At 48.3% G+C, this 23,201-nt stretch overlaps 1 protein-coding gene across 3 annotated transcripts in view; it reads left to right on the top strand.

Annotated features, from left to right (window-relative positions):
- Positions 1-21,716, top strand: part of LOC121575619 (caskin-2) — an 85,330-nt gene extending 63,614 nt beyond the window's left edge. The window contains exons 7-21 of one of the 3 annotated variants that reach the window (XM_041888843.2): positions 24-157; positions 3,628-3,736; positions 5,060-5,168; positions 5,392-5,486; positions 7,953-8,070; positions 9,343-9,474; positions 10,882-10,971; positions 11,304-11,461; positions 11,627-11,711; positions 17,108-17,193; positions 17,434-17,544; positions 17,719-17,820; positions 18,268-18,406; positions 18,677-21,152; positions 21,259-21,716. In XM_041888843.2, the coding sequence (XP_041744777.1) occupies positions 24-157; positions 3,628-3,736; positions 5,060-5,168; positions 5,392-5,486; positions 7,953-8,070; positions 9,343-9,474; positions 10,882-10,971; positions 11,304-11,461; positions 11,627-11,711; positions 17,108-17,193; positions 17,434-17,544; positions 17,719-17,820; positions 18,268-18,406; positions 18,677-21,152; positions 21,259-21,355 (4,041 nt within the window). In that variant the 3' untranslated portion in view covers positions 21,356-21,716. The remainder of the gene's footprint in view (positions 1-23; positions 158-3,627; positions 3,737-5,059; positions 5,169-5,391; positions 5,487-7,952; positions 8,071-9,342; positions 9,475-10,881; positions 10,972-11,303; positions 11,462-11,626; positions 11,712-17,107; positions 17,194-17,433; positions 17,545-17,718; positions 17,821-18,267; positions 18,407-18,676; positions 21,153-21,258) is intronic. The other 2 variants (XM_041888857.2, XM_041888851.2) reach the window with 2 other exon arrangements.
- Positions 21,717-23,201: the final 1,485 nt, after the last annotated feature.

Raw genomic sequence — 23,201 nt, 5'->3', positions numbered from 1 at the left:
CGCTCTCTCTCTCTCTCTCTCAGGTGGCTCAGTTGTTATTGAGCAGTAACATGGTGGTAGCTCTGTTGGAGGGGGAGGTGCTAGATGGTCTAGACTCCACCTCCTCCAACACGCCCCTTCACCTGGCCGCTCGCAATGGACACAAAGACATCATCAGGTGAGAGGAGTGACTGTCCCTGACCGTGTGTGTGTTGACATTGTGTAAGTGGGCTCTCCACCCTCGAACCCCATAACCTCCAGGGTCTCTGACACGCTGTTAATGATTCCCATCCTCCTTAAATCACCACATTCCCAGGATAAGCCTTCCCTCTATCCCTCTTACACATTCTGCTGCTGCGGAATGTGGCTGCCACATACTAGAGTAGGAGGATATTAATCAAAGAACAACCCTGGAATCCCAGGCCAACCCAAGGAAGTCCTACTGGCCAAAAACTGGTTGAATCAACGTTGTTTCCATGTAATTTCAACCCATAAATTTAATTTGATGACGTTAAATCAACTTGGAAAACAGATTGGATTTGCAAAAAGTAATCAACTTAAGGGACTTTCGCCTTTATTTCTACCATCCTAAATCCAATGACAAGGTGGCATTTTTGGTTGATTTCACATTGAATTCATGTTAGTTGACAACTCAGCCAAACCTAAATCAAAACTAGACTTGAACTGACATCTGTGCCCAGTGGGGTGTCTCTTTTCCACTATTGACTTGAGCTTGTTCTAAAGGTGCATGTTGGTAAAAACCTGTCACTGTATTCCATTTAGGCTCTGGTCAAAGTAGTGCACTATATAGGGAATAGGGTGCCATTTGGGGATGCACGGCTTTTGCACCTTCTCTACTACATTTGTGAGACTTTGGTTCCTCATACAGATTCCACCCACTTTAAGCTGTATGGTTGCTTATTTTGTGAATGGAGGGATGGGGGGATGGAAGGTCTTATAAAAGAGTCCGTTTGCAGTCTGTTTTCAGCCTCCCTTTCACTTCAGCCCAATGTGATTATTATACTGTACCTCTTAAAAAGATGCTGAGTAACCAGCTCTCCTCCTCTTTAGTCCCCCTCTCATCATTCCTCCTCTTCTTCTCCTCTTCCTCCTCTCTTTTTCCCACTCCTTCCTCCTCCTCACCTCCTCTCTTCCTTCTCCTCCTCCTCTATCCTCCCTCTTATTTTTCCACCTGCTCCTCTACCCTCCTCTCCTCCTCTACCCTCCTCTCCTCCTCTCCTCCACTACCCTCCTCTCCTCCACTAACCTAATCTCCTCCTCTACCCTCCTCTCCTCCTCTACCCTCCTCTCCTCCTCTACCCTCCTCTCCTCCACTAACCTAATCTCCTCCTCTACCCTCCTCTCCTCCTCTACCATCCTCTCCTCCTCTACCCTCCTCTCCTCCTCTACCCTCCTCTCCTCCACTAACCTAATCTCCTCCTCTACCCTCCTCTACCCTCCTCTCCTCCTCTACCCTCCTCTCCTCCTCTACCCTCCTCTCCTCCTCTCCTCCTCTACCCTCCTCTCCTCCACTACCCTCCTCTCCTCCACTAACCTAATCTCCTCCTCTACCCTCCTCTCCTCCTCTACCCTCCTCTCCTCCTCTACCCTCCTCTCCTCCACTAACCTAATCTCCTCCTCTACCCTCCTCTCCTCCTCTACCATCCTCTCCTCCTCTACCCTCCTCTCCTCCTCTACCCTCCTCTCCTCCACTAACCTAATCTCCTCCTCTACCCTCCTCTCCTCCTCTACCCTCCTCTCCTCATCTACCCTCCTCTCCTCTCTCCTCCTCTACCCTCCTCTCCTCCTCTACCCTCCTCTCCTCCACTAACCTAATCTCCTCCTCTACCCTCATCTCCTCCTCTACCCTCCTCTCCTCCTCTACCCCCTCTCCTCCTCTACCCCCCTCTCCTCCTCTACCCTCCTCTCCTCCTCTACCCCCCTCTCCTCCTCTACCCTCCTCTCCTCCTCTACCCTCCTCTCCTCCACTAACCTAATCTCCTCCTCTACCCTCATTTCCTCCTCTACCCTCCTCTCCTCCTCTACCCCCCTCTCCTCCTCTACCCTCCTCTCCTCCTCTACCCTCCTCTCCTCCTCTACCCTCCTCTCCTCCACTAACCTAATCTCCTCCTCTACCCTCCTCTCCTCCTCTACCCTCCTCTCCTCCTCTACCCTCCTCTACCATCCTCTCCTCCTCTACCCTCCTCTCCTCCTCTACCCCCTCTCCTCCTCTACCCTCCTCTCCTCCTCTACCCTCCTCTCCTCCACTAACCTAATCTCCTCCTCTACCCTCCTCTCCTCCTCTACCCTCCCTCCTCTCCCTCCTCTACCATCCTCTCCTCCTCTACCATCCTCTCCTCCTCTACCCTCCTCTCCTCCTCTACCCTCCTCTCCTCCTCTACCCTCCTCTCCTCCACTAACCTAATCTCCTCCTCTACCCTCATCTCCTCCTCTACCCTCCTCTCCTCCTCTACCCCCCTCTCCTCCTCTACCCTCCTCTCCTCCTCTACCCTCCTCTCCTCCACTAACCTAATCTCCTCCTCTACCCTCCCCTCTACCTTCCCTCCTCTACCATCCTCTCCTCCTCTACCCCCCTCTCCTCCTCTACCCTCCTCTCCTCCACTAACCTAATCTCCTCCTCTACCCTCCTCTCCTCCTCTACCCTCCTCTCCTCCTCTACCATCCTCTCCTCCTCTACCCTCCTCTCCTCCTCTACCCTCCTCTCCTCCTCTACCCTCCTCTCCTCCTCTACCCTACTCTACCCTCCTCTCCTCCTCTCCTCCTCTACCCTCCTCTCCTCCACTAACCTAATCTCCTCCTCTACCCTCCTCTCCTCCTCTACCCTCCTCTCCTCCTCTACCATCCTCTCCTCCTCTACCCTCCTCTCCTCCACTAACCTAATCTCCTCCTCTACCCTCCTCTCCTCCTCTACCCTCCTCTCCTCCTCTACCCTCCTCTCCTCCTCTCCTCCTCTACCCTCCTCTCCTCCTCTACCCTCCTCTCCTCCTCTAACCTCCTCCACTAACCTCCTCTCCTCCTCTACCATCCTCTCCTCCTCTACCATCCTCTCCTCCTCTACCCTCCTCTCCTCCTCTATCCTCCTCTCATCCTCTACCCTCCTCTCCTCCTCTACCCTCCTCTCCTCCTCTACCCTCCTCTCCTCCACTAACCTCCTCTCCTCCTCTACCCTCCTCGCCTCCTCTACCCTCCTCTCCTCCTCTACCCTCCTCTCCTCCACTAACCTCCTCTCCTCCTCTCCCCTCCTCTCCTCCTCTACCCTCCTCTCCTCCTCTCCTCTTTTTTTCTCCTCTACCCTCTCCTTCCTTCCCTTATTTTCCTGGTGTTGTGGGAGTCTGTGGATCATCTCTTTGACGTTCCCTCCCCATGCCAGGCATTCCCAGAGGAACGCCAGATTCCCAGGCTGTGTCCCAAATTCTCCACATAGTGCAGAGCAATGGGCCTGGTCAAAAGTAGTACATTATGTAGAGAATAGGGTGCCATTTGGGACGCGACCCCAGATTTCCTCCACCACATCCACAACTGTCTGAATCTGATACCTTAAGCATTCCTACAGCTGGGCTCCTGTGTCTGTCTGTCTGTGTGTTGTTAGTGTGTAAAACCTCCTGTCTGTGTGTATTTCGTTCTCAGGTTGCTACTGAAGGCTGGTATAGACATCAACAGAGCCACTAAGGCTGGGACCTCTCTGCACGAGGCTGCCCTCTATGGCAAGACGGAAGTGGTGCGCCTGCTGCTGGACGTAAGACTTAACACTACCATCTAAATATCTTTACTGGGTGTGTCCCAATTGGCACACTACTTCCTATTTAGTGCACTACTTTCGACAGGCTCTGGACAAAATTAGTGCACTACTGTATATAGGGAATAGGGTGCCATTTGGACGCATGCACTGAGGTATCTACTGAAGAAGCATAAGACTGGATGCTGTTTCTGTCTTATCCAAACATGACACGGACAAAGGAGTTCAGGATATATGTGAGCTATTCTGTAGACGTCGCTGGAGTTAGCGTACACAGAAACAGACTGGCTAAGGATTGATAGTCACACTCACAAGAGAAGTGCTGCAAAGAGTAGGTTGCTTTTTAAAAAGATGTTGAGAGTTGTTGTTCTTCAATAAGGGATGGGGGTGACGCATAGCTCCTGGTTGGAGCAGGGGGTAGCTGCATCCCAGTATGGTGACCGGAGTATGGGTGAGTGGGTGTGTCGAAAGGAAAGTAGAGGGCGTGTGGAATGGAGTGGGTGTGTCGAAAGGAAAAGAGTGGGTGTGTGGAAAGGAGTGGGTGTGTCGAAAGCGCTCTGCTATAGGTTAGACGGTTTTGATTGAGCTGTGGTTTTTTCCCTTTCCATTTCTTACCGTGCAACTACCGTACATTGAGCTACCATACCGCGAGAGTTAGGATTTCTGTTTTTAAGCCAGTGGATGAGTCAGTCGTATTTCACTGTTAGTTTTACACAAATAATTGTGCATTTTCAGTTATAAAACTGATGATTGTTTATTTTAGATTTAAGTATTGATGATGGGTGTAGGGTTGATTCATGCGTTGTATGCGTGTGCTTACCGTTGCCGGACAGTAGTGCTTGTCAAGCTGGAGCGAAGGTCACTGTGTTCCGGTGTTGTTGCCATTCATGCCCTCCCCATTGAGTAGTAGACTGTATGTATGTATCAAGGTGACATCTAGATGATTATCAATATTAGTTATTTATTGTGTAGGCTGCTTTCCTACTTGAAATAAAATAATGTGAGAGAATAAAATTGCCACGTTAGCTACCTCCGGCGACACGACCATGATACCCAGTAGGAAGGCAGGCACAACACCGGCGCATCGGTCCCCGGCTTAATATCGACTCGTAGTGCAGCCCAATCAGCCACGCAAAACGGTCTTTAGTGGCAACAAATCTGCCCATTTAGCTGATTCACTTTCGACACACCCACTCCTTTCGACACACCCACTCACCCATACTCTGGTCGCCATATTGGGCTGCAGCTACCCAGACTTTTTAGGGAGTGTGTGTGTGTTGGAGACTAACGATCTGTGTGTGTGTGTGTGTAATGCCCATGCAGGCTGGTATTAATGTAAACCTGCGTAACACCTACAACCAGACAGCTCTGGACAACGTTAACCAGTTCACCACCTCATCAGCCAGCAAGGACATCAAGATACTATTACGAGGTGAGATAGATAGGCCTCCTCTCCTACATATTACTCTCTTTGATTTCTGGACCTACCGCTCCACTGTATATTTCCCCAGGGTGTTGTATTGTTTCCAATGCATTCTCCAGTTCACACTTTTAGACGTTATCCCCCCAGGGGTGTTGCTTTGTTCTGATTTGGTCTATAATATCTAATTCCCCTCTCTCTCTCTCTCTCTCTCTCTCTCTCTCTCTCTCTCTAGAAGCGTTAGGGTCTCTCCAGGTGAGAGCGGTGAAGGACTACTGGAACCTTCATGACCCTACAGCCCTCAACCTCCGAGCAGGAGACCTCATTATGGTACACTTGCGTGCGTGTGTGCGTACGTATGTGCGTGTTCGTGCCTAAAAGTAAACAATCACAGTTGTTTCTGTCCTGGAGGCAGAGCTGCTCTCATAACAAGATTGAATGAGGAGAACTACTGTCTTGAGGTAGCTGCATTGTGAGGGGGAATTCTGTGTACTTGTGAGTTTGTTTCTAGAGGTTTGAGGTTATGGTGTGAGGTATTTTAAAGTGCTGACGGTAATTTGGTGTACCCTACTGTTAGCGTGTAAGTCGGTACATTGTGTAAGTTTTGTTTGTGGAGTGAGGTGTGGCGTTTTGGGGTAATTTGGTGTACTCTTAAGTTGTCAACTGTTTGTAATTATGGTGTTAGGTATGCTGCTGTGTTGGCGGTATGTCTAGGGTTAATTGACTATACTGTGTAAAAAGTTAGAGTAGAGTTGGAGGTTGTTCTAAGGTACCTAGCAGGTAAAGACAGGCTCCAGTCATTAGTTAGTGCATTCCATTGCTTGAGACATCACCATTTGCAAGCCGTGTGTGTGTGTCATACCTTAATTTCCTTACACAGTGCTTGAACTTTGTTGTTGTGTACTGTGCTAGCTACACTGTCTGAACTCTCTAATATTTGTTTTTGGCCCCTCCGGGCATTTGTTAAGACTCGCTCAGAAAGTGGGTGTGTATGTGTTTGTGTGTGTGCTCGCTCAGAAAGTGTGTGTGTGTTAGCTCTTCCATTGTAGTGTTCAGTGTTCCCTGGGGCATGTCTTCCATAGATCCTCTCAGCTGGCCTGACACACACAGTGGGCAGTGGGGATGCTGTGCACTGTACCCGAGCCTGTGCCAACCTGTCTGCCCTAGCCCTCTAACCCTGCACATACCCTGCCCACATTGGAATGTTAATAAGCCCATTTCCGTTACTCATAGAGATAGATGAGGCGTAGAATACTAGCTATTATGCATGTGTTGAGTTTTATGTGTACAGCACAAGCAGGGTCGTATTCACTCACCAAACAGAAGAAAACGGACTGAAACGGGGAGGGACTACCTGAACTTGTCAATAAGAAACTCTTTAAAAAATAAATAATTAGGGGGTAGATCAGCTTTAATATTGCAGATAGATTGTAACTTCCATCAATGTAATTGTCTGCATCATTTCCAATCCCCCATATATTTTTTTCGCTAATAAACTCAGCAAAAAAAGAAATGTCCTCTCACTGTCAACTGCGTTAAATATTTGTATGAACATAACAAGATTCAACAACTGAGACATAAACTGAACAAGTTCCACAGACATGTGACTAACAGAAATGGAATAATGTGTCCCTGAACAAAGGGGAGTCAAAATCAAAAGTAACAGTCAGTATCTGGTGTGGCCACCAGCTGCATTAAGTACTGCAGTGCATCTCCTCCTCATGGACTGCACCAGGCCTCGGTGTAACGCTCATTCCTTCGACGATAAACGCGAATCTGACCATCACCCCTGGTGAAACAAAACCGCGACTTGTCAGTGAAGAGCACTTTTTGCCAGTCCTGTGTGGTCCAGCGACGGTGGGTTTGTGCCCATAGGCGACGTTGTTGCGGTGATGTCTGGTGAGGACCTGCCTTACAACAGGCCTACAAGCCCTCAGTCCAGCCTCTCAGCCTATTGCGGACAGTCTGAGCACTGATGGAGGGATTGTGCGTTCCTGGTGTAACTCGGGCAGTTGTTGTTGCCATCTTGTACCTGTCCCGCAGGTGTGATGTTCGGATGTACCGATCCTGTGCAGGTGTTGTTACACGTGGTCTGCCACTGTGAGGACGATCAGCTGTCCGTCCTGTCTCCCTGTAGCGCTGTCTTAGGCGTCTCACAGTACGGACATTGCAATTTATTGACTGACATCTGCAGTCCTCATGCCTCCTTGCAGCATGCCTAAGGCACGTTCACGCAGATGAGCAGGGACCCTGGGCATCTTTCTTTTGGTGTTTTTCAGAGTCAGTAGAAAGGCCTCTTTAGTGTCATACGTTTTCATAACTGTGACATTAATTGCCTACCGTCTGTAAGCTGTTAGTGTCTTAACGACCGTTCCACAAGTGCATGTTCATTGATTCTTTATGGTTCATTGAACAAGCATGGGAAACAGTGTTTAACCCCTTTACAATGAAGATCTGTGAAGTTATTTGGATTTTTACGAATTATCTTTCAAAGACAGGGTCCTGAAAAAGGGACTTTTCTTTTTTTGCTGAGTTTATATATAGATATATACACATACATACATACATACATACATACATACATACATACATACACATATCAATAAGAAACTCTTGTTATCGTTGCAAAACAGTTTGCTACGGTGTGCACTAATGGCTACGACCTAGACTTCAATGTAACAGCTCTCACATCAGGTGGCGCAACCATTCTGTGGGTAGAAGTTGACTGATAACCACTTATAATCAACACACATTCACTCAAATAGCACAACTATAATGATGAACGGTTGATTTCAGGTGTTGGAGCAGCACATGGACGGGAGGTGGAAAGGTTATATCCATGACAACCAGAGAGGAATGGACCGGATTGGATACTTCCCTCCGTCTGTAGTGGAGGTCATCAGCAGGAGAGCAGGTACACACACACACACACATAAATCACACATGCCGAAGCGTACACCCAGACATACATGTGCACACAGACACACTCACATGCCCGCATGCAGCCACAAACACATACCTTCACATTTAGCTTGGTTCAACAATAGAATACCACACCAACTATGCAGCTGTAAATACCCAGTGGTATTCCAAACAGCAGCCCTAACTGAGCTAGAGGTCCTGAAACAAACTCAACACACACACACACACACGGAGGCACACAGTACACACACACGGAGGCACACAGTACATACACACACGGAGGCACACAGTACATACACACACACGGAGGCAGACACACAAACGCCGTTTAATCAGATTAGCAGGGCCAGATTGGGAAGTGTCAGCGCAGTTCTAAAACCCTGAGACTGCGTAAGGAGTGTGTATGTGTGTGTGCACAAGTTTGTGTGTGTGAAGGGAAATCCCAGTTGAAAGCTCAGTTGAGTCGTTGACAGGTCCTTGCTATTAGAGCAAACTTATCAGAGGCAAACTCAGCAATGTGTGTGTGTTCGTCTTTGAGTGTGTGTGTGTGTGTGTGTACTGCGTGATAGTGTCAACAGTGTGTCAGTATCCCACTGCTGTCGTGGACACACACAGAGCCTAGAAAGCCTCCCTCAGCAGTAGTGCTGATATGAAAGCTCTCTCTATGGCTCTATGGGAATGAAAGCTCCTGCCGAACCACTCTGCTACTACCATTTTGTCACATTAATTCACTAGCTATTACATAAGGAGCTTGGAGATTCATACATATATTTAGCTGCCTTCACGGTTTTATGAATCTGTAAGGATAGAATGCAGGATCCATCTCCTAGGTGGGACCTCAGCCTTCTAAAAAGCTATACTGTGTGTACTAGTTGCAAACACACCTTCTCCATCCTTTAATTAAGCCAGTGGTATTCAAAGTCGGGGTACCCCTACTGGTATCCAAACTAGTGGTACCCTTAGTGGGGTCACGGGGGGAATTGCTGTGCCGTGGACAAAATTATTGTATGAGGCAATATACAAATGTTTTTGAAAAATATAATTTGAAAAATAAATATTTATTGAGTAAATGTATTTACTGTTTTATTTTCATGTTGATAAGAGAGATGAAAATGTAATGACTTGAAAGTTATTTGTTTATGTAAAAATGTGCCGATTTTAAGGTTGTCATTAGATTTGGGGTGTGTGAAATGGGGTCCCCACTGAAACAATTTGAATACCACTGCTTTAAGCTCTGTGTTTGTGTTCTGCTTCTGGTCTGCAGGGGGTACTCTCTCACGTCAGGTCTCGTTGCCAAGCCAAAGGCAGCAGCACTTCCTGTCCAGAGCTCCTCCCACCAGTCTTGGCTCCACCCCCCAGACAGACGACTCCTACACCCTGTACTACGACCACCCAGGTACACACATTAGCATGCATGCATCCCCCCCTCCCTCCCTCACACACACGTTAATTCCATCAACAATAACTATGACCAAAAAAATAATAATCCTGACTAAAACTATGATGATAATGAGAAGAGAAATTCTGGAAAAACCACAAACTTTTACAAATTACTTTTCATTTTAGTCGGCGAAAATGTGACGAGACGATAATTACACAAGACTTTTTACATAAAGCTCCTTTTCATCGGTTTTGCCCAATCATTTAATGCAATCCTCTCATTGGCAGAATTGACATCTTTCATTGCACGATCTGATTGAGCTGATCTGCCCAGCTCTCCCACACAGCTCCCAGGCGGTCTCTTCAGTCACTTGTCAATCTTCTGAACTGATGCGAAGCCAGGACACTTAACTTGTAACTAACCTTAACTAGAAACAATAATGTTTACTCTCTCTTACTTTCATGTAGGCTATTTTTGTTTTGATCACATCAGAAGCTCTATTTTCCCATGGTGCTATTATTCATTCAGATGCGGTCTCTCACCGTCCGCAAATGCAAGTTGTGGTTGCTTTTTTCCTATGGGAAAAACAAATGCTATTTGTTGAATATTAGGAGTACAGTAAAACTTCTGGCATTTCTGGAAAGCTAAAATCCTCCCCTTTTCAAGGAAACCGCTGTTATTTACCCCCTTGACAGTTATGATGGGGAAAACATCTGAGCTGTACATTGTTTAACCTGTAGCCAAGGCTTTATAGACTATGTGGTTAATTATGGCTGGCATTGGTTACAATCTGCCACAATATCAATGTTGCCAGTTAAGGTATAGGATGGGATAGTAGTCCTAGCTGGACAAAGCTATCTGAATGTGCACATGATGGAAGTTAAAGGTAGCCTAAATATTCATTATTTAATAGGAAAAAAAATCACTGACTATTAAATGACTAAAATGGCTATGACTAAGGGAGTGGAAGCTATTATGTGCATGTTGGAAGTTAAGTTAGAGGTTTGTGTGAACTATTTAATAAAACAAAGAAAAACTACAATGCCTAAAGTAGGACTAAAGTTGTCCAGAGTTTTAGTCGACTGATAATAACTAAAACTAAGAAGGATGAAATGGGACTAAGACTAAAATGTATTTTAATCATAAATACTAAAACTAAATCTAAAATAGGTGAGAGTTATTTACAGATATTCTCGACCTCTACTACTTCTCCATCCACTAAATCAATTTTGTGGAAACAAAGTGGCCTATCGTTTCCATTGGGGCCCTGACAACCCCCCAATACCCAGACCCCTACTCCATACCCGCCTTAGTCCTGCTGAGTCACCCTGGCCTGGAGTCCTCTGGCCCTGCTCTCCCCCATGGCCCCCACTCCCCAGCACACCTCCACCAAACCTGGCTTACACCGTGTGTTTTTGTTAGGTACCTGTACACCTGGCAGTCTCCTTTCAGCCCCAGCTAGTCCAGCTAGCCCCAGTGAGGACATATGGGTCCTCAGGAACTCTCACACTGGTAAGAGTGTGTGTACCCAGCTACCCAGACTACCCTGTGCCCCTCTGTTTACCCACTCCCCTAGATGTACCACCCTACCACCCTCTTAAAGTCCAAATTACTGCCTCCATCCCCACCTAGAGACCCATGCTGCTGACCTGTTCCCCTCCAAGTGTCCTGTCCAAGTTTCCATTCCCAGCTAATTCCCTGATCTTGACCCAATCTTGTACTGTACACTTCTCCACTGATCCTCTCTTTCTGTCTTCCTTTCTCTCCCTCCCTGACGAGGGGTGACAGAGCCCATGGAAGCAAACTTTGCCACAATGTTATACTCTCTCCCTCCCTCCCTCTAGCAGGAGACAGGAACAGTGTTGGCAGTGCAGGCAGCAGTGCAGGTAGTGTGGGCAGCAGTCGTAGTGCTGGCAGCGGGCAGAGCTCCGAGAACGGCTTCGGACAGAACGGGACACACACTCGCCAAACTGCCGCCGCAGTGGAGCCCTACACAGTCAAGGTTAGCACAGTGACTTGGCAATTATTTTAGAAATGTTATAGCTAGCACTAGCTGAAGTAAAGATTACACTTGGTAGCAGGAAAAAAAAGAGAAAGCATATCCACCTTTTCTACAGTCATATGGATCACAAATAGCTGAACAACGTCTTCCTCTTTTTGTGTGTAGCTGGCTTCCTCTGCTGGTGAATCAGGAGAACAGCAGTTTCGCTCAGTAGGACCAGTCCACAGCAAACAACCTGATGGACCTATGGGTTAGTTACACTACTGTACACCAGGGTTGGGGTCAATTCCATTAAAATTCCAGTCAATTCAGGAAGTACACTGAAATTCAAATTCTCTTGAATACTTTTCAATTAGCATTTTGTTTACTTTCTGAATTGAAATGGAATTGACCACAACCCTACTTTACACTGCTTACCATTCCGCTCTACCCGTCTCTCCTCCCTTCCCTTCTCCCCTTCCTCTCTTTTCGTATTTATACTCGGCATTTGCCCATGCCAACCCCAGAGACATTTTGTCTGTAATTTTCGGTAGATACAGTATATTCTGTATGTGCCTTTTTGTCTGTTAAACTAGCTGTATTCAGTCTACGAGGTCAGACTATCCACCGGTCCTTCTAGCCCAGGCCAGGCCTACAGTACCTAGTTACAGCCACAGGGCAGAGGGGAAATGAGAAAGAAATACAGCTACTTACCTCACTACATCAACAATTCATAAACCAGCTTTCTACACAGCCAATAAACACAGCAACTTACCTCTCCACAAACCAATATAGACAACAGATCTCCTCACTATAAACCAATAAAATACATGAGATTTCAGCTCACCTCACTGCAAAACATAAAAGACAGAGGGTCAGTCCCAAATGGCACCCTAGTCCCTTTATAGGGCACTACTTTTGACCATTGCCCATAGGGCTCTGTTCAAAAGTAGTGCACTATATAGGGAATAGGTTGCCATTTGGGATACATACAGAAGCTCAGCTCTCTACAGAAGCAATAAAAGGGGACAGAGTGAGTCATTGATCTCTCACCTGTGGGTATGGGACAGGACAAGAGGGAAAAGAGATACAGGTATTCTGTCAGCTTAGGGTGTTCTGCTGAGTAAGGCATGAACAAACCGCTATCAGCTGCTCAGGACCTGGGAGGGAGGAGGAAGGAAGGAGGGATGGGGAGAGAGACCACAACAGAAAGACTTCAACAGGACAGAGAGAGGGAGTGGGTAAGAGAGAAAGGGGAGGAGACAGACAGAGAAACAGACAGTGAGAGAGAATAACAGAAAACATAGTTTGAGTGTGTGTGAGAGAGAGTCAGAGTAGAGAGACATTGGAGATGGGTTGAAAGTGAAGAAAGAGAATAACAGAAGGACACAGTAGATAAGAGAGAGAGGGGTGTTTATGACTCAGTTTCACAGAGAGAGAGGGATGAGGTGCAAAAAGACAGGAGCTCCACCGCTCTCCTTGTTCCAGAGGGGTAAGACTCAGTTCTTCTGGCTATTCCTTGTTATTTCTGCAATCTCTTCAGCTATGAATTACTCTGTGATTATAGTTTTACTGGAGACGTTTACCATTGTGTGTTGTTTGACCCAAACAACCTGGAGAAACAGGAGAAAAAAAAAACTAAAATGTAGTCTGTCAGAGAGCCGGGGTGAAAAGGTTTAATCTCTATTTTCTGGCAAAATGTAGCAAGTTAGAAGATAAGGTTATTTTGGCATGTTGACGTTTATTGGGATGAGTCTTGTCCTGGAGGCAGAACTGAGCGATATCCACTAGATGAGCCAGCTTTAAAGTCAAAATTGGCCATATTGTAAACATTTATGAAAACATAATTTAAGGTTAGGGTTAGCAGTGTGGTTAGGGTTAGTTTTAAAATCAGTTTATGATTTTGTGGCTGTGCCAGCTCGTGACAACTCTGCAGAGCTGCCTCCAAAGGATTCATGACGAACAACGCTAACCTGCACTATTGTAGCTAAATACATGGGGTACATACTTGCAAATATAATAAAATGTTTAAGTTTAAACTTTTTCTGTCTCAAAATGAACATCAGACAATTAAAATCGTCGACCTAGTTGCACGTGATACAACGCTACATGTTAGCTGTTACCATTACATTATCTGGCTCATTTAGCCCTATGCTGTAACAAATTCCTCACCAGCCTATCAAAGATCTTAGACTTTATATCCACAACCAATGGCATTTCTTAGAATAGGCCAACAGAGGGATATTTTAAATCTCCAAATTCAAGGTTTACTTGGTCTAGAAAGTTTAGTCCCAATATTGCCTGACGCATCCTTGACTAGGCTAGTAGCGTTAGACAATTCAAAAGGCATGTTTTCGCATATTTGACATAAGTCGCACGTTTTTGCTTATCTGTTTCACACACATCCATGTGCTTTTACTGGAAAAACACAAAGGAGATCTATACAACATTTAAGTAGTTTTAAAAAAAAATCGAAGAGCCTTATGGTCTTGTCAAATATCTGTCATGTACCACTACTACCATCGTTGCTGGGTGGCGTTACTGGCGTATGCCGCTAAGGTGATTGACTGTATCTTCGGGGTACAGTAACATGCAGACTAGACCCGGCACGCATGTTGATTTTGTCCATCCACACCAGACGTGGGTTCGAGGCCCCTTCACGTCAAGCTTGTTTGTTTAGGAAAAAACTGTTCACTGCTGGTCCTTGACGCTCGATTAAAATAAAGCATATGTGACTTAGTGGATGAATTTAATAATGCATATAAAACGTTTTAAACGTTTTGAAGTGGTGTTTTTAGTCTAACAATAACGTTAAACAATGTTATTATATTCGGTATGTTCGGCCTTTGTTGAATACAAATTAAGCATTAAGTTCTTGCGAAACATTGATTCAGCTTTGATATAAACTTCATTAAAGACCACCATTCTGAGAAGTGACAGAGTATCGCTCTGGTGCTCTCCGGCAGTTCTAACGTTACACCCTGTAGCAGTAGCCTATGTGTCGGTCTGCAAGAGGGACTCCAAGAAGCTCCTCATTAAATATATATTTACTAGGTTTTGGCTGCACTTCCCTTCGCAACAAACGATCAAAATAAATGTAATTCTACATTTCAAAGGATACAACTATATCTCACCTGGGATTCAAACTTGACGCTAACGGAAAAAATAACCATGCGCCAGGCACGCTGCACTGTGAACTATTTGTCCAGTAGACATTTTGTGTGTTTTAACAAATTTGCTTAGCAGATGGTATCGTTTGACTTCTGCTCAGCACGCGCTCATGGAACGGTGTTCTAACATTTGTAATTGGCTGATGCCGAATTTGTTAACGGACGTAATCACTGCCACCTGCTCAGGTTAGCATAGCGATAAATGTGGCAGGTTATGTAATAGGAACAGCTATGTAGCGTTTTTTCATGTGCAACTACGTGGACGATTTTAATTGGTTGATGCGCATTTTGTTCGCAAGTATGACCCATAGAGTTTTGTTTACTAAAGTGTGGTTTGTTTGTTTACTTCTTCAGCTGAGCATGTTTTCTGATGTTCTGTGGTGATTATGTATTTACTCTGGGTTTTAGTAGTGAAACAGTGCTGTGATAATGAGGATATAAAAATTGGATCAACAGAAAGCCGATCAGCAGTGTTGTTGTGCCATTGAGCCCCATACTGCAATGCTCTTAACAGTACTGTACTGTAATATATCATTCCAGTAGCTAACTGTGTAACAAATGAATGTAAGTTTACAGCAAAAATGTTAGTGTGGGTATGATCATGTCCATGTGTAAGGACTGGCACAGACAGGGTCCTATTCAACCAGTTCTGCACTGTAGTCCTTTCATACAAGCATCATGTTCTGTTGTCAGATGAAATCACAGAATGGTAGATGTGATACATGAGGGGTGTGTGCTGTTCAGGCAGCGTTCTTGTAAACAGATAAAGGTCTGATACACTCTGTGTGATCGCTGTGTTCCACTTCACTGCTACACTACTCAGCTTAGGCCTAGCTTCCAGATACAATGTATCCCTATGGGATTGATATGTTCATATGAACTGTGTGTGCTGAATGTATGTCCTGTATTCTAGCTCTCCCTGTTTCCAGCTTTCTCTCACTGTCTCTCTCTCTCTCGCTCTGTGTCTCTGTTTTTGTCAGAATTGGGAGTAGAAGCATGAGTGTGTTTTGGATGTAGGGGTTGATGGTTGATGAGGTGTGTACAGACACAAAGACATGGGCCTCTCTCTCCCTCTATACCCTCTGGGCCAAATACCTCTCTCTCAGGTGCTTTCTTCACCTCTGGAGGGGGTAAGGTGGGATGGGGCCCTGACCTGTTTGGAATGAAAGAGGGAGGGAGGAGAGAGAGAGAGGGAGGTGGGAAGAGAGAGAGAGAGAGAGAGAGAGAGAGAGAGAGAGAGAGAGAGAGAGAGAGAGAGAGAGAGAGAGAGAGAGAGAGAGAGAGAGAGAGAGAGAGAGAGAGAGAGAGAGAGAGAGAGAGAGAGAGAGAGAGAGAGAGAGAGAGAGAGAGAGAGAGAGAGAGAGAGAGAGAGAGAGAGAGAGAGAGAGAGAGAGAGAGAGAGAGAGAGAGAGAGAGAGAGAGAGAGAGAGAGAGAGAGAGAGAGAGAGAGAGAGAGAGAGGATGCATTCTTCAGTGAGCTACAGTAATCTGTTGACTGACCCTACAGATCTACAAGATAATACACCTTTACCTCAGTCCTTCATTCAGCTTGCTATTACAGTAGGCTTATAGCTATACACTGAGTATACAAAACATAAAGAACACCTGCTTTTTCCATGACATAGACTGACCAGGTGAATTCAGGTGAAAGCTATGATCCCTTATTGATGTCACTTGTTAAATCCACTTCAATCAGTGTAGATGAAGGGGAGGAGAGTTTAAAGAAGGATTTGTAAGCCTTGAGACATGGATTGTGTGTGTGTGCCATTCAGAGGGTGAATGGGCAAGACAAAATATTTAAGTGCCTTTGAACGAGGTATGGTAGTAGGTGCCAGGCGCACTGGTTTGTGTCAAGAACTGCAACGCTGCTGGATTTTTCACCCTCAACAGTTTCCCGTGTGTATCAAGAATCGTCCACCACCCAAAGGACATCCAGCCAACTTGACACAACTGTGGGAAGCATTGGTGTCAACATGGTCCTGAATCCCTGTGGAATGCTTTCGACACATTGTAGAGTCCATGCCCGGAGCGGCAGGTAGCTTAGTGGGTAAGAGCGTTGTGCCAGTAACCGAAAGGTCGCTGGTTCTAATCCCCGAGCCAACTAGGTGAAAAATCTGTCGATGTGCTCTTAAGCAAGGCACTTAACCCTAATTGCTCATGTAAGTCGCTCTGGATAAGAGCGTCTGCTAAAAATGTAAAAATAAAATGCCCGGCGAATTGAGGCTGTTCTGAGGGCAAAAGGGGGTATAACTCAATATTAGGAAGGTGTTCCTAAAGTTTGGTATACTCAGTGTATATGCCATTTTAGCAGACACTTTAGCGACAAAGTCATGCATGCTTACATTTTTTACGTATGGGTGGTCCCAGGTATCAAACCCACTATCCAGGCATTGCAAGAGCCATGCTCTACCAACTGATCTGTGTCCTCTGTGCATTAACTTAGGTGATTTTCGAATCTCTATCTTTCCCTATCTCTGTGTCTCTCTCTCTCTCCCAGGTGGTCCGCGTCATCAGGTCAGCGGTGGTACTCGGTCGGGGGAGCAGGGTGGCTTCATGCGTCCAGATCAGCTCCTGGAGGGCAGGGTGAGTTGAATATGGTGTGTGTGTGTGTAAGTGCGTCTGTCCGTTCGTCCATGTGTGCGTGTGTGTCACAGGAGGCCGCTGAGGGGAGTGAATGGAAACCATGTGTTTAATGAATGCGATTACCATTCCATTTATTCCGTTCCAGCCATTACTAAGAGCCCGTCCTCCCCAATTAAGGTGCCACCAACCTCCTGTGGTGTTTGTGTGCATGTGTGATAACCTTATTTTCTCTGTCTATAGGACTCTGAGGCCATCTACCAATGGCTGCGTGAGTTCCAGCTGGAGAGCTACACTGCTAACTTCCTCACAACAGGATACGATGTGCCTACTATCAGTAGGATGACCCCAGAGGTCAGACACTGGATTGTATTACCCATTCATACATTTATTGATTAATAACACATTTACCTCGGTTTATGTTTTAGGTCAACAAAATGAACGAGCATGGATAAATGTGTTCTATAGTCATTTTTATAATCGACAGCCTAGTCGCGGGGCTTTCTAACCTGGTGTGTGTCTCTCCAGGACCTGACAGCTATCGGTGTGACCAAGCCAGGCCACCGTAAGAAGATCTCCATGGAGATAGGCAACCTAAACATCCCAGAATGGCTGCCTGACTACATCCCTGTAAGAGACTCTCACATGACCTTTGCACTCTGTACACAGTTATGGCTGATGACGACATGCCTTTTATAGAAAGTGTTGTGCAGTCTATGTCATTAATAATAATTAGTTATTCATGTTTCATGTACAGCTTTACAATCAGCAGTAACTGTGTTTTGTCATGCAACCATTTTTCAACAAGCTCACCCTCTGTCTGTCCCTCTGTCTTTCTCTCTCTCTCTCTCTGTCCTTCTCTCTCGCTCTTTCTCTCGCTCTCTGTCCCTCTTTCTCTCTCTGTCCCTCTTTCTCTCACTCACTCACTCAGTCACTCACTCACTCACTCAGTCACCACTCACTCACTCACTCACTCACTCACTCACTCACTCACTCAGTTGAATTCAATAAATGCTGTTTCTTTGTTTCCTTCTCTCTCCATCTCCACCTCTCTCTCTCCCTCCTTCTCTCTGTCAGTCTGAGTTGTCAGAGTGGTTGAGTGCGATTGGTCTCCCTCAGTACCAGAAGAAACTGTGTGAGAACGGTTATGACACCATCAGCATTGTCAAGGATATCACCTGGGAAGACTTATCGGAGATAGGAATCACCAAGCTGGGTAAGAGATTTCCACACGCACGGACACACACACTGCAGACGCACAGATGCACTTACACTAAGCAAGGTCACATTGCTTATTGTAAGGGCATCTGTGCGTCAGCAGTGTGTGTGAGAGCTCTTGGACACATTCCCCCTTACCAATATAACAGCCTTGGTGTCGACAATCAATTATCAACCTTTTTAACCACTTTTTATCTATATATTTTTTTAATAGTTATTTTTCTACAATTTGTGTTGAATTTATTTTCTCTCTCTCCCCTTCTCCCAGGTCATCAGAAGAAGCTGATGTTAGCCGTGAAGCGTTTATGCGACCTGCATCGTTCTCGTCACCATACCAATGGCTCCGGCACGCTACGGCGTAGTAAACCCCTCGCTGCTCTGGAGCTGGTGGCTATCGAGCCCCCCGCCGACTGCTGCCCCCCATCCCCCCACACCCCCAGGACACCCCTCCTCTCCTTTCAGGACAGCGAGCTGAGCACAGAGCTACAGAACGCCATGATGGGCAGAGCAGGAGGAGGAGGGGTGGGGATAGGGGGGTTTGGGATGGGTGTGAGAGGTGTGGTGAGGGGTGTGGTGTCGCCGATGTCGCTTAGCCAGGAGAGCATTGGAACGCGCTCCCGCGGATCCGGGAATTCTGGGAATTTTCCGGGATATTCCCAAGAGCTTCACCAACAGACTCTGGCATCAGCTGGAGTGTACAGTCGCTCGGACGAGTGCTTGGGAGGAGGGGGAGGAGGATGGGCAAGACAGGGTGGAGGAGGGAGTCCAGGGAGAGACAGACAGAGACCCACAGAGTTGTGGTCAGACCAGCAGCGCCAGCCCCAGCCCCCCACCAAACTATCCATCACCCCCCTCACCCCTCCTCTCACCCCCAGCAAGATGCCCCGCTTCGCCTACCCAGCTGTGCCTGTGCCCAGTAAACCCTGCCAGTCCCCTGCCCACCTCCACACCCCCTCTCCCCAGGCTTCCCCCACACAGAGGACCTTCAGCTACCTCCACACCCAGGGAGGAGGTACCGATCTGGGCCAGCGTGGTCTACCCAAGCCCCATGCTGGAGCTGTCCCCCTCCCAGGACTAGGCCTCAACACAGAGGCCTTTAAGGGCCCTAAGAAACGCACCCAGAGTCTGACCCGCTACGCCCTGTCAGATGGAGAAACTGAAGACGACGAGTCATCGCCGCAGGAATCAGTTCCCCCGGTGACCATGCCCTCGTACGCCACACTAGGACGCAAACCAGGCCGCGGCCAATCCTCCGCCGTCCAACGCCACATCAGCCGGAGCCACACATTCACTGTGCGCTCTCGCCACAAAGGCCCGCCCCCACCGCCACCTAAAAGGATGAGCTCGGTGAGTGGCAGCCAGGCCAACGAATCAGGAGGAGCGGCAGTAGTGTCAGTGCAAGTGGAGGTGGCAGGGGTGGAGACTGAGAGTGCAGGCAGTGTGAGGAGCATCGCAGCCAGGCTACAGGGGTCCGGGCCCAGGGGCAGCCCTTCTAAGGAGGTAGAGTTACCCACCCCACGCACCCCCACCCTCGCCTCCCCCAAACCTGTACCCGCTCTGGGGCTGGGAGGCCTGAGGAGGATGGGGAGCGAGCGGAGGGATAGAGATGGAGGGATAGAGAGAATCCCAGAAGAGGAGGAGGAGAGAGGGAGGAAGAGTGGTTCAGTATTGGAAAGCTCTACGTCGCTTCAGAGGAGCTCCAGTGAGAACCTCCCCTTCGCGGAGGAGGGCAACCTTACCATCAAACAGCGGCCCAGGTTGGGAGCAGGGTGCCGGGCAGAGCCTGAAATCCAGCCCCAGGCTTCTCTAGAAGACCCAAAGATGCAGACCCCAAAGTCCCTGGAGGTCCCTGAGTTCAACCTTAAAGAGTCGGACACTGTCAAACGGCGACGTCAGCCCAAAGACCGGGACACACACACACTGGACGAGATCTTCACCCCCAGCGAAGACGACACACACAAACAGCCGCACACACACGGCCGGTCCAACGGCTTCCACACACACACAAAGAGAGACACACAGAGTGAGGAGGAAGCAGGTGTGAGGTCAGAGAGCAGTTTACAGAGAGTAGGATCGACAGGGAAAGGCCAGAAACCACCTCCGTCCTCCAAACCAACCAGCCCTCCCCTCAAACCAGCTGGTCAACAGATACACACAACTACATCTAAACCAGGCAGTCAACAGAAGACAGCAAAAACGTCCAAATCAGGCAGCGCACACAACCAAATAACCATCGCTATACCAGCCAATCAACAAATAAACACAACTACATCGAGACCAGCCAGTCAACAGACACAGGCAACTATCAATATACCAGCCAGCCCACAAAATACACACACAACCACCTCTATACCAATCAATCCACAGAAACCAGTAACAGCAACCAAACCAGCCAGTCCGCAGAAAACAATAACATCCAAGCCAGTAAATCACCAGACGCCTGCTACTGTCTCTACACTTCCCCAGCTCAGCACATCCATAACGTCAGCCGCTACAGCCCGTTCCCCTGGTGTGACTCTCAATGTGGTCCAGAGTGTGGTTTTCGCTTCCCCAGCCCAGGCAGCCCCCGTTCCATCCTACCGCACCTCAGGGCCTGCAAGCCAGGCAGGACGAGCAGGAAAGGCCCAGGCTGGTGAGGCCTGCTCGGAGGTGCTGGTTCAGAGGAGGCTGGATGAGACCAGCACGTCACTCGAGGAAGCGCTGAAAGATGTAGAGAGGAAGCTGGCTCAGGATGACACTGATGGGTAAGACACACACAAATGCGGCAGACACACACACTCACACACACACACACACACACTCACACACACACACACTCACTGTGTTAACACTCTCCTCTCTCTATTCCAGTGGCAGCAGCACAGTGAAAGCAGCAGGGAATATTCTGGATGACATCGGCAACATGTTTGATGACCTCGCTGACCAGCTGGATGCCATGTTGGATTAAATCCTCTTCATTTCACTCAATGCAACCTGAATAGGATCAGCTGGGTTCAATGGATTGGGTTGGGTTGCCAGATACCTAGGGTACGACCCAAATGGCACCCTATTCCCTATATAGTGCACCACTTGTGACCAGAGCCCTATGTGCCCTGGTCTAAAGTAGTGCACTATATAGGGAGCCATGCGGGACGCAGCCCTAGACTTGCTTAGTCTGATCTGCATGTTTCCAACATCCACTCTCATAGGGTGAATGAGAGAAAGTATGAGAGAAGTGAAGAGAGAGGGGAGAGGAAGGGTGAGGGAATGTGAAAAGATGAGGGGAGCAGTAGAGTGAGGAGAGCAGTAGGGTGAGGGGAGCAGTAGTGTGAGGAGAGCAGTAGGGTGAGGAGAGCAGTAGGGTGAGGAGAGCAGTGGGGTGAGGAGAGCAGTAGGGTGAGGAGAGCAGTAGGGTGAGAGAGCAGTAGGGGGGGAGAGCAGTAGGGGTGAGGAGAGCAGTAGGGTGAGGAGAGGAGTAGGGTGAGGGAGAGCAGTAGGGTGAGGAGAGCAGTAGGGTGAGGAGAGCAGTAGGGTGAGGAGAGCAGTAGGGTGAGGAGAGCAGTAGGGTGAGGGGAGCAGTAGGGTGAGGAGAGCAGTAGGGTGAGGAGAGGAGTAGGGTGAGGAGAGGAGAGCAGTAGGGTGAGGGAGCAGTAGGGTGAGGAGAGCAGTAGGGTGAGGGGAGCAGTAGGGTGAGGAGAGCAGTAGGGTGAGGAGAGGGAGCAGTAGGGTGAGGAGAGGAGTAGGGTGAGGAGAGCAGTAGGGTGAGGAGAGCAGTAGGGTGAGGGAGAGCAGTAGGGTGAGGAGAGCAGTAGGGTGAGGAGAGCAGTAGGGTGAGGAGAGCAGTGGGGTGAGGAGAGCAGTAGGGTGAGGGGAGCAGTAGGGTGAGGAGAGCAGTAGGGTGAGGAGAGGAGAGCAGTAGGGTGAGGGGAGCAGTAGGGTGAGGAGAGCAGTAGGGTGAGGAGAGCAGTAGGGTGAGGAGAGCAGTAGGGTGAGGAGAGCAGTGGGGTGAGGAGAGCAGTAGGGTGAGGAGAGCAGTAGGGTGAGGAGAGGAGCAGTAGGGTGAGGAGAGCAGTAGGGTGAGGGAGAGCAGTAGGGGTGAGGGAGAGCAGTAGGGTGAGGGAGAGCAGTAGGGTGGAGGGAGAGCAGTAGGGTGAGGAGAGCAGTAGGGTGAGGAGAGCAGTAGGGTGAGGAGAGGAGTAGGGTGGGAGGCAGTAGGGTGAGGAGGGAGCAGTGAGGAGAGCGTAGGGAGAGGGAGAGCAGTAGGGTGAGAGAGGAGAGGCAGTAGGGTGAGGGAGAGCAGTAGGGTGAGGAGAGCAGTAGGGTGAGGAGGGGAGAGCAGTAGGGTGAGAGGGGAGAGCAGCAGGGTGAGGGGAGAGCAGTAGGGGTGAGGAGAGCAGCAGGGTGAGGAGAGCAGTAGGGTGAGGAGAGCAGTAGGGTGAGGAGAGCAGTAGGGTGAGGAGAGCAGTAGGGTGAGGAGAGCAGTAGGGTGAGGAGAGCAGTAGGGTGAGGAGAGCAGTGGGGTGAGGAGAGCAGTGGGGTGAGGAGAGCAGTAGGGTGAGGAGAGCAGTAGGGTGAGGAGAGCAGTAGGGTGAGGAGAGGAGAGCAGTAGGGTGAGGAGAGGAGAGCAGTAGGGTGAGGGGAGCAGTAGGGTGAGGAGAGCAGTAGGGTGAGGAGAGCAGTGGGGTGAGGAGAGCAGTAGGGTGAGGAGAGCAGTAGGGTGAGGAGAGCAGGAAGGCACAATGTGGAGCGCAGATATCTTACACATACACACACTTTATGATGTCATCAGAATTTTTTTATGCAAGCACTTACTG

Source organism: Coregonus clupeaformis, chromosome 1 (assembly GCF_020615455.1).
Source record: "Coregonus clupeaformis isolate EN_2021a chromosome 1, ASM2061545v1, whole genome shotgun sequence".
NCBI classification, from domain to species: Eukaryota; Metazoa; Chordata; class Actinopteri; order Salmoniformes; family Salmonidae; genus Coregonus; species Coregonus clupeaformis.
This window is presented reverse-complemented; position numbering and strand designations above follow the sequence as displayed.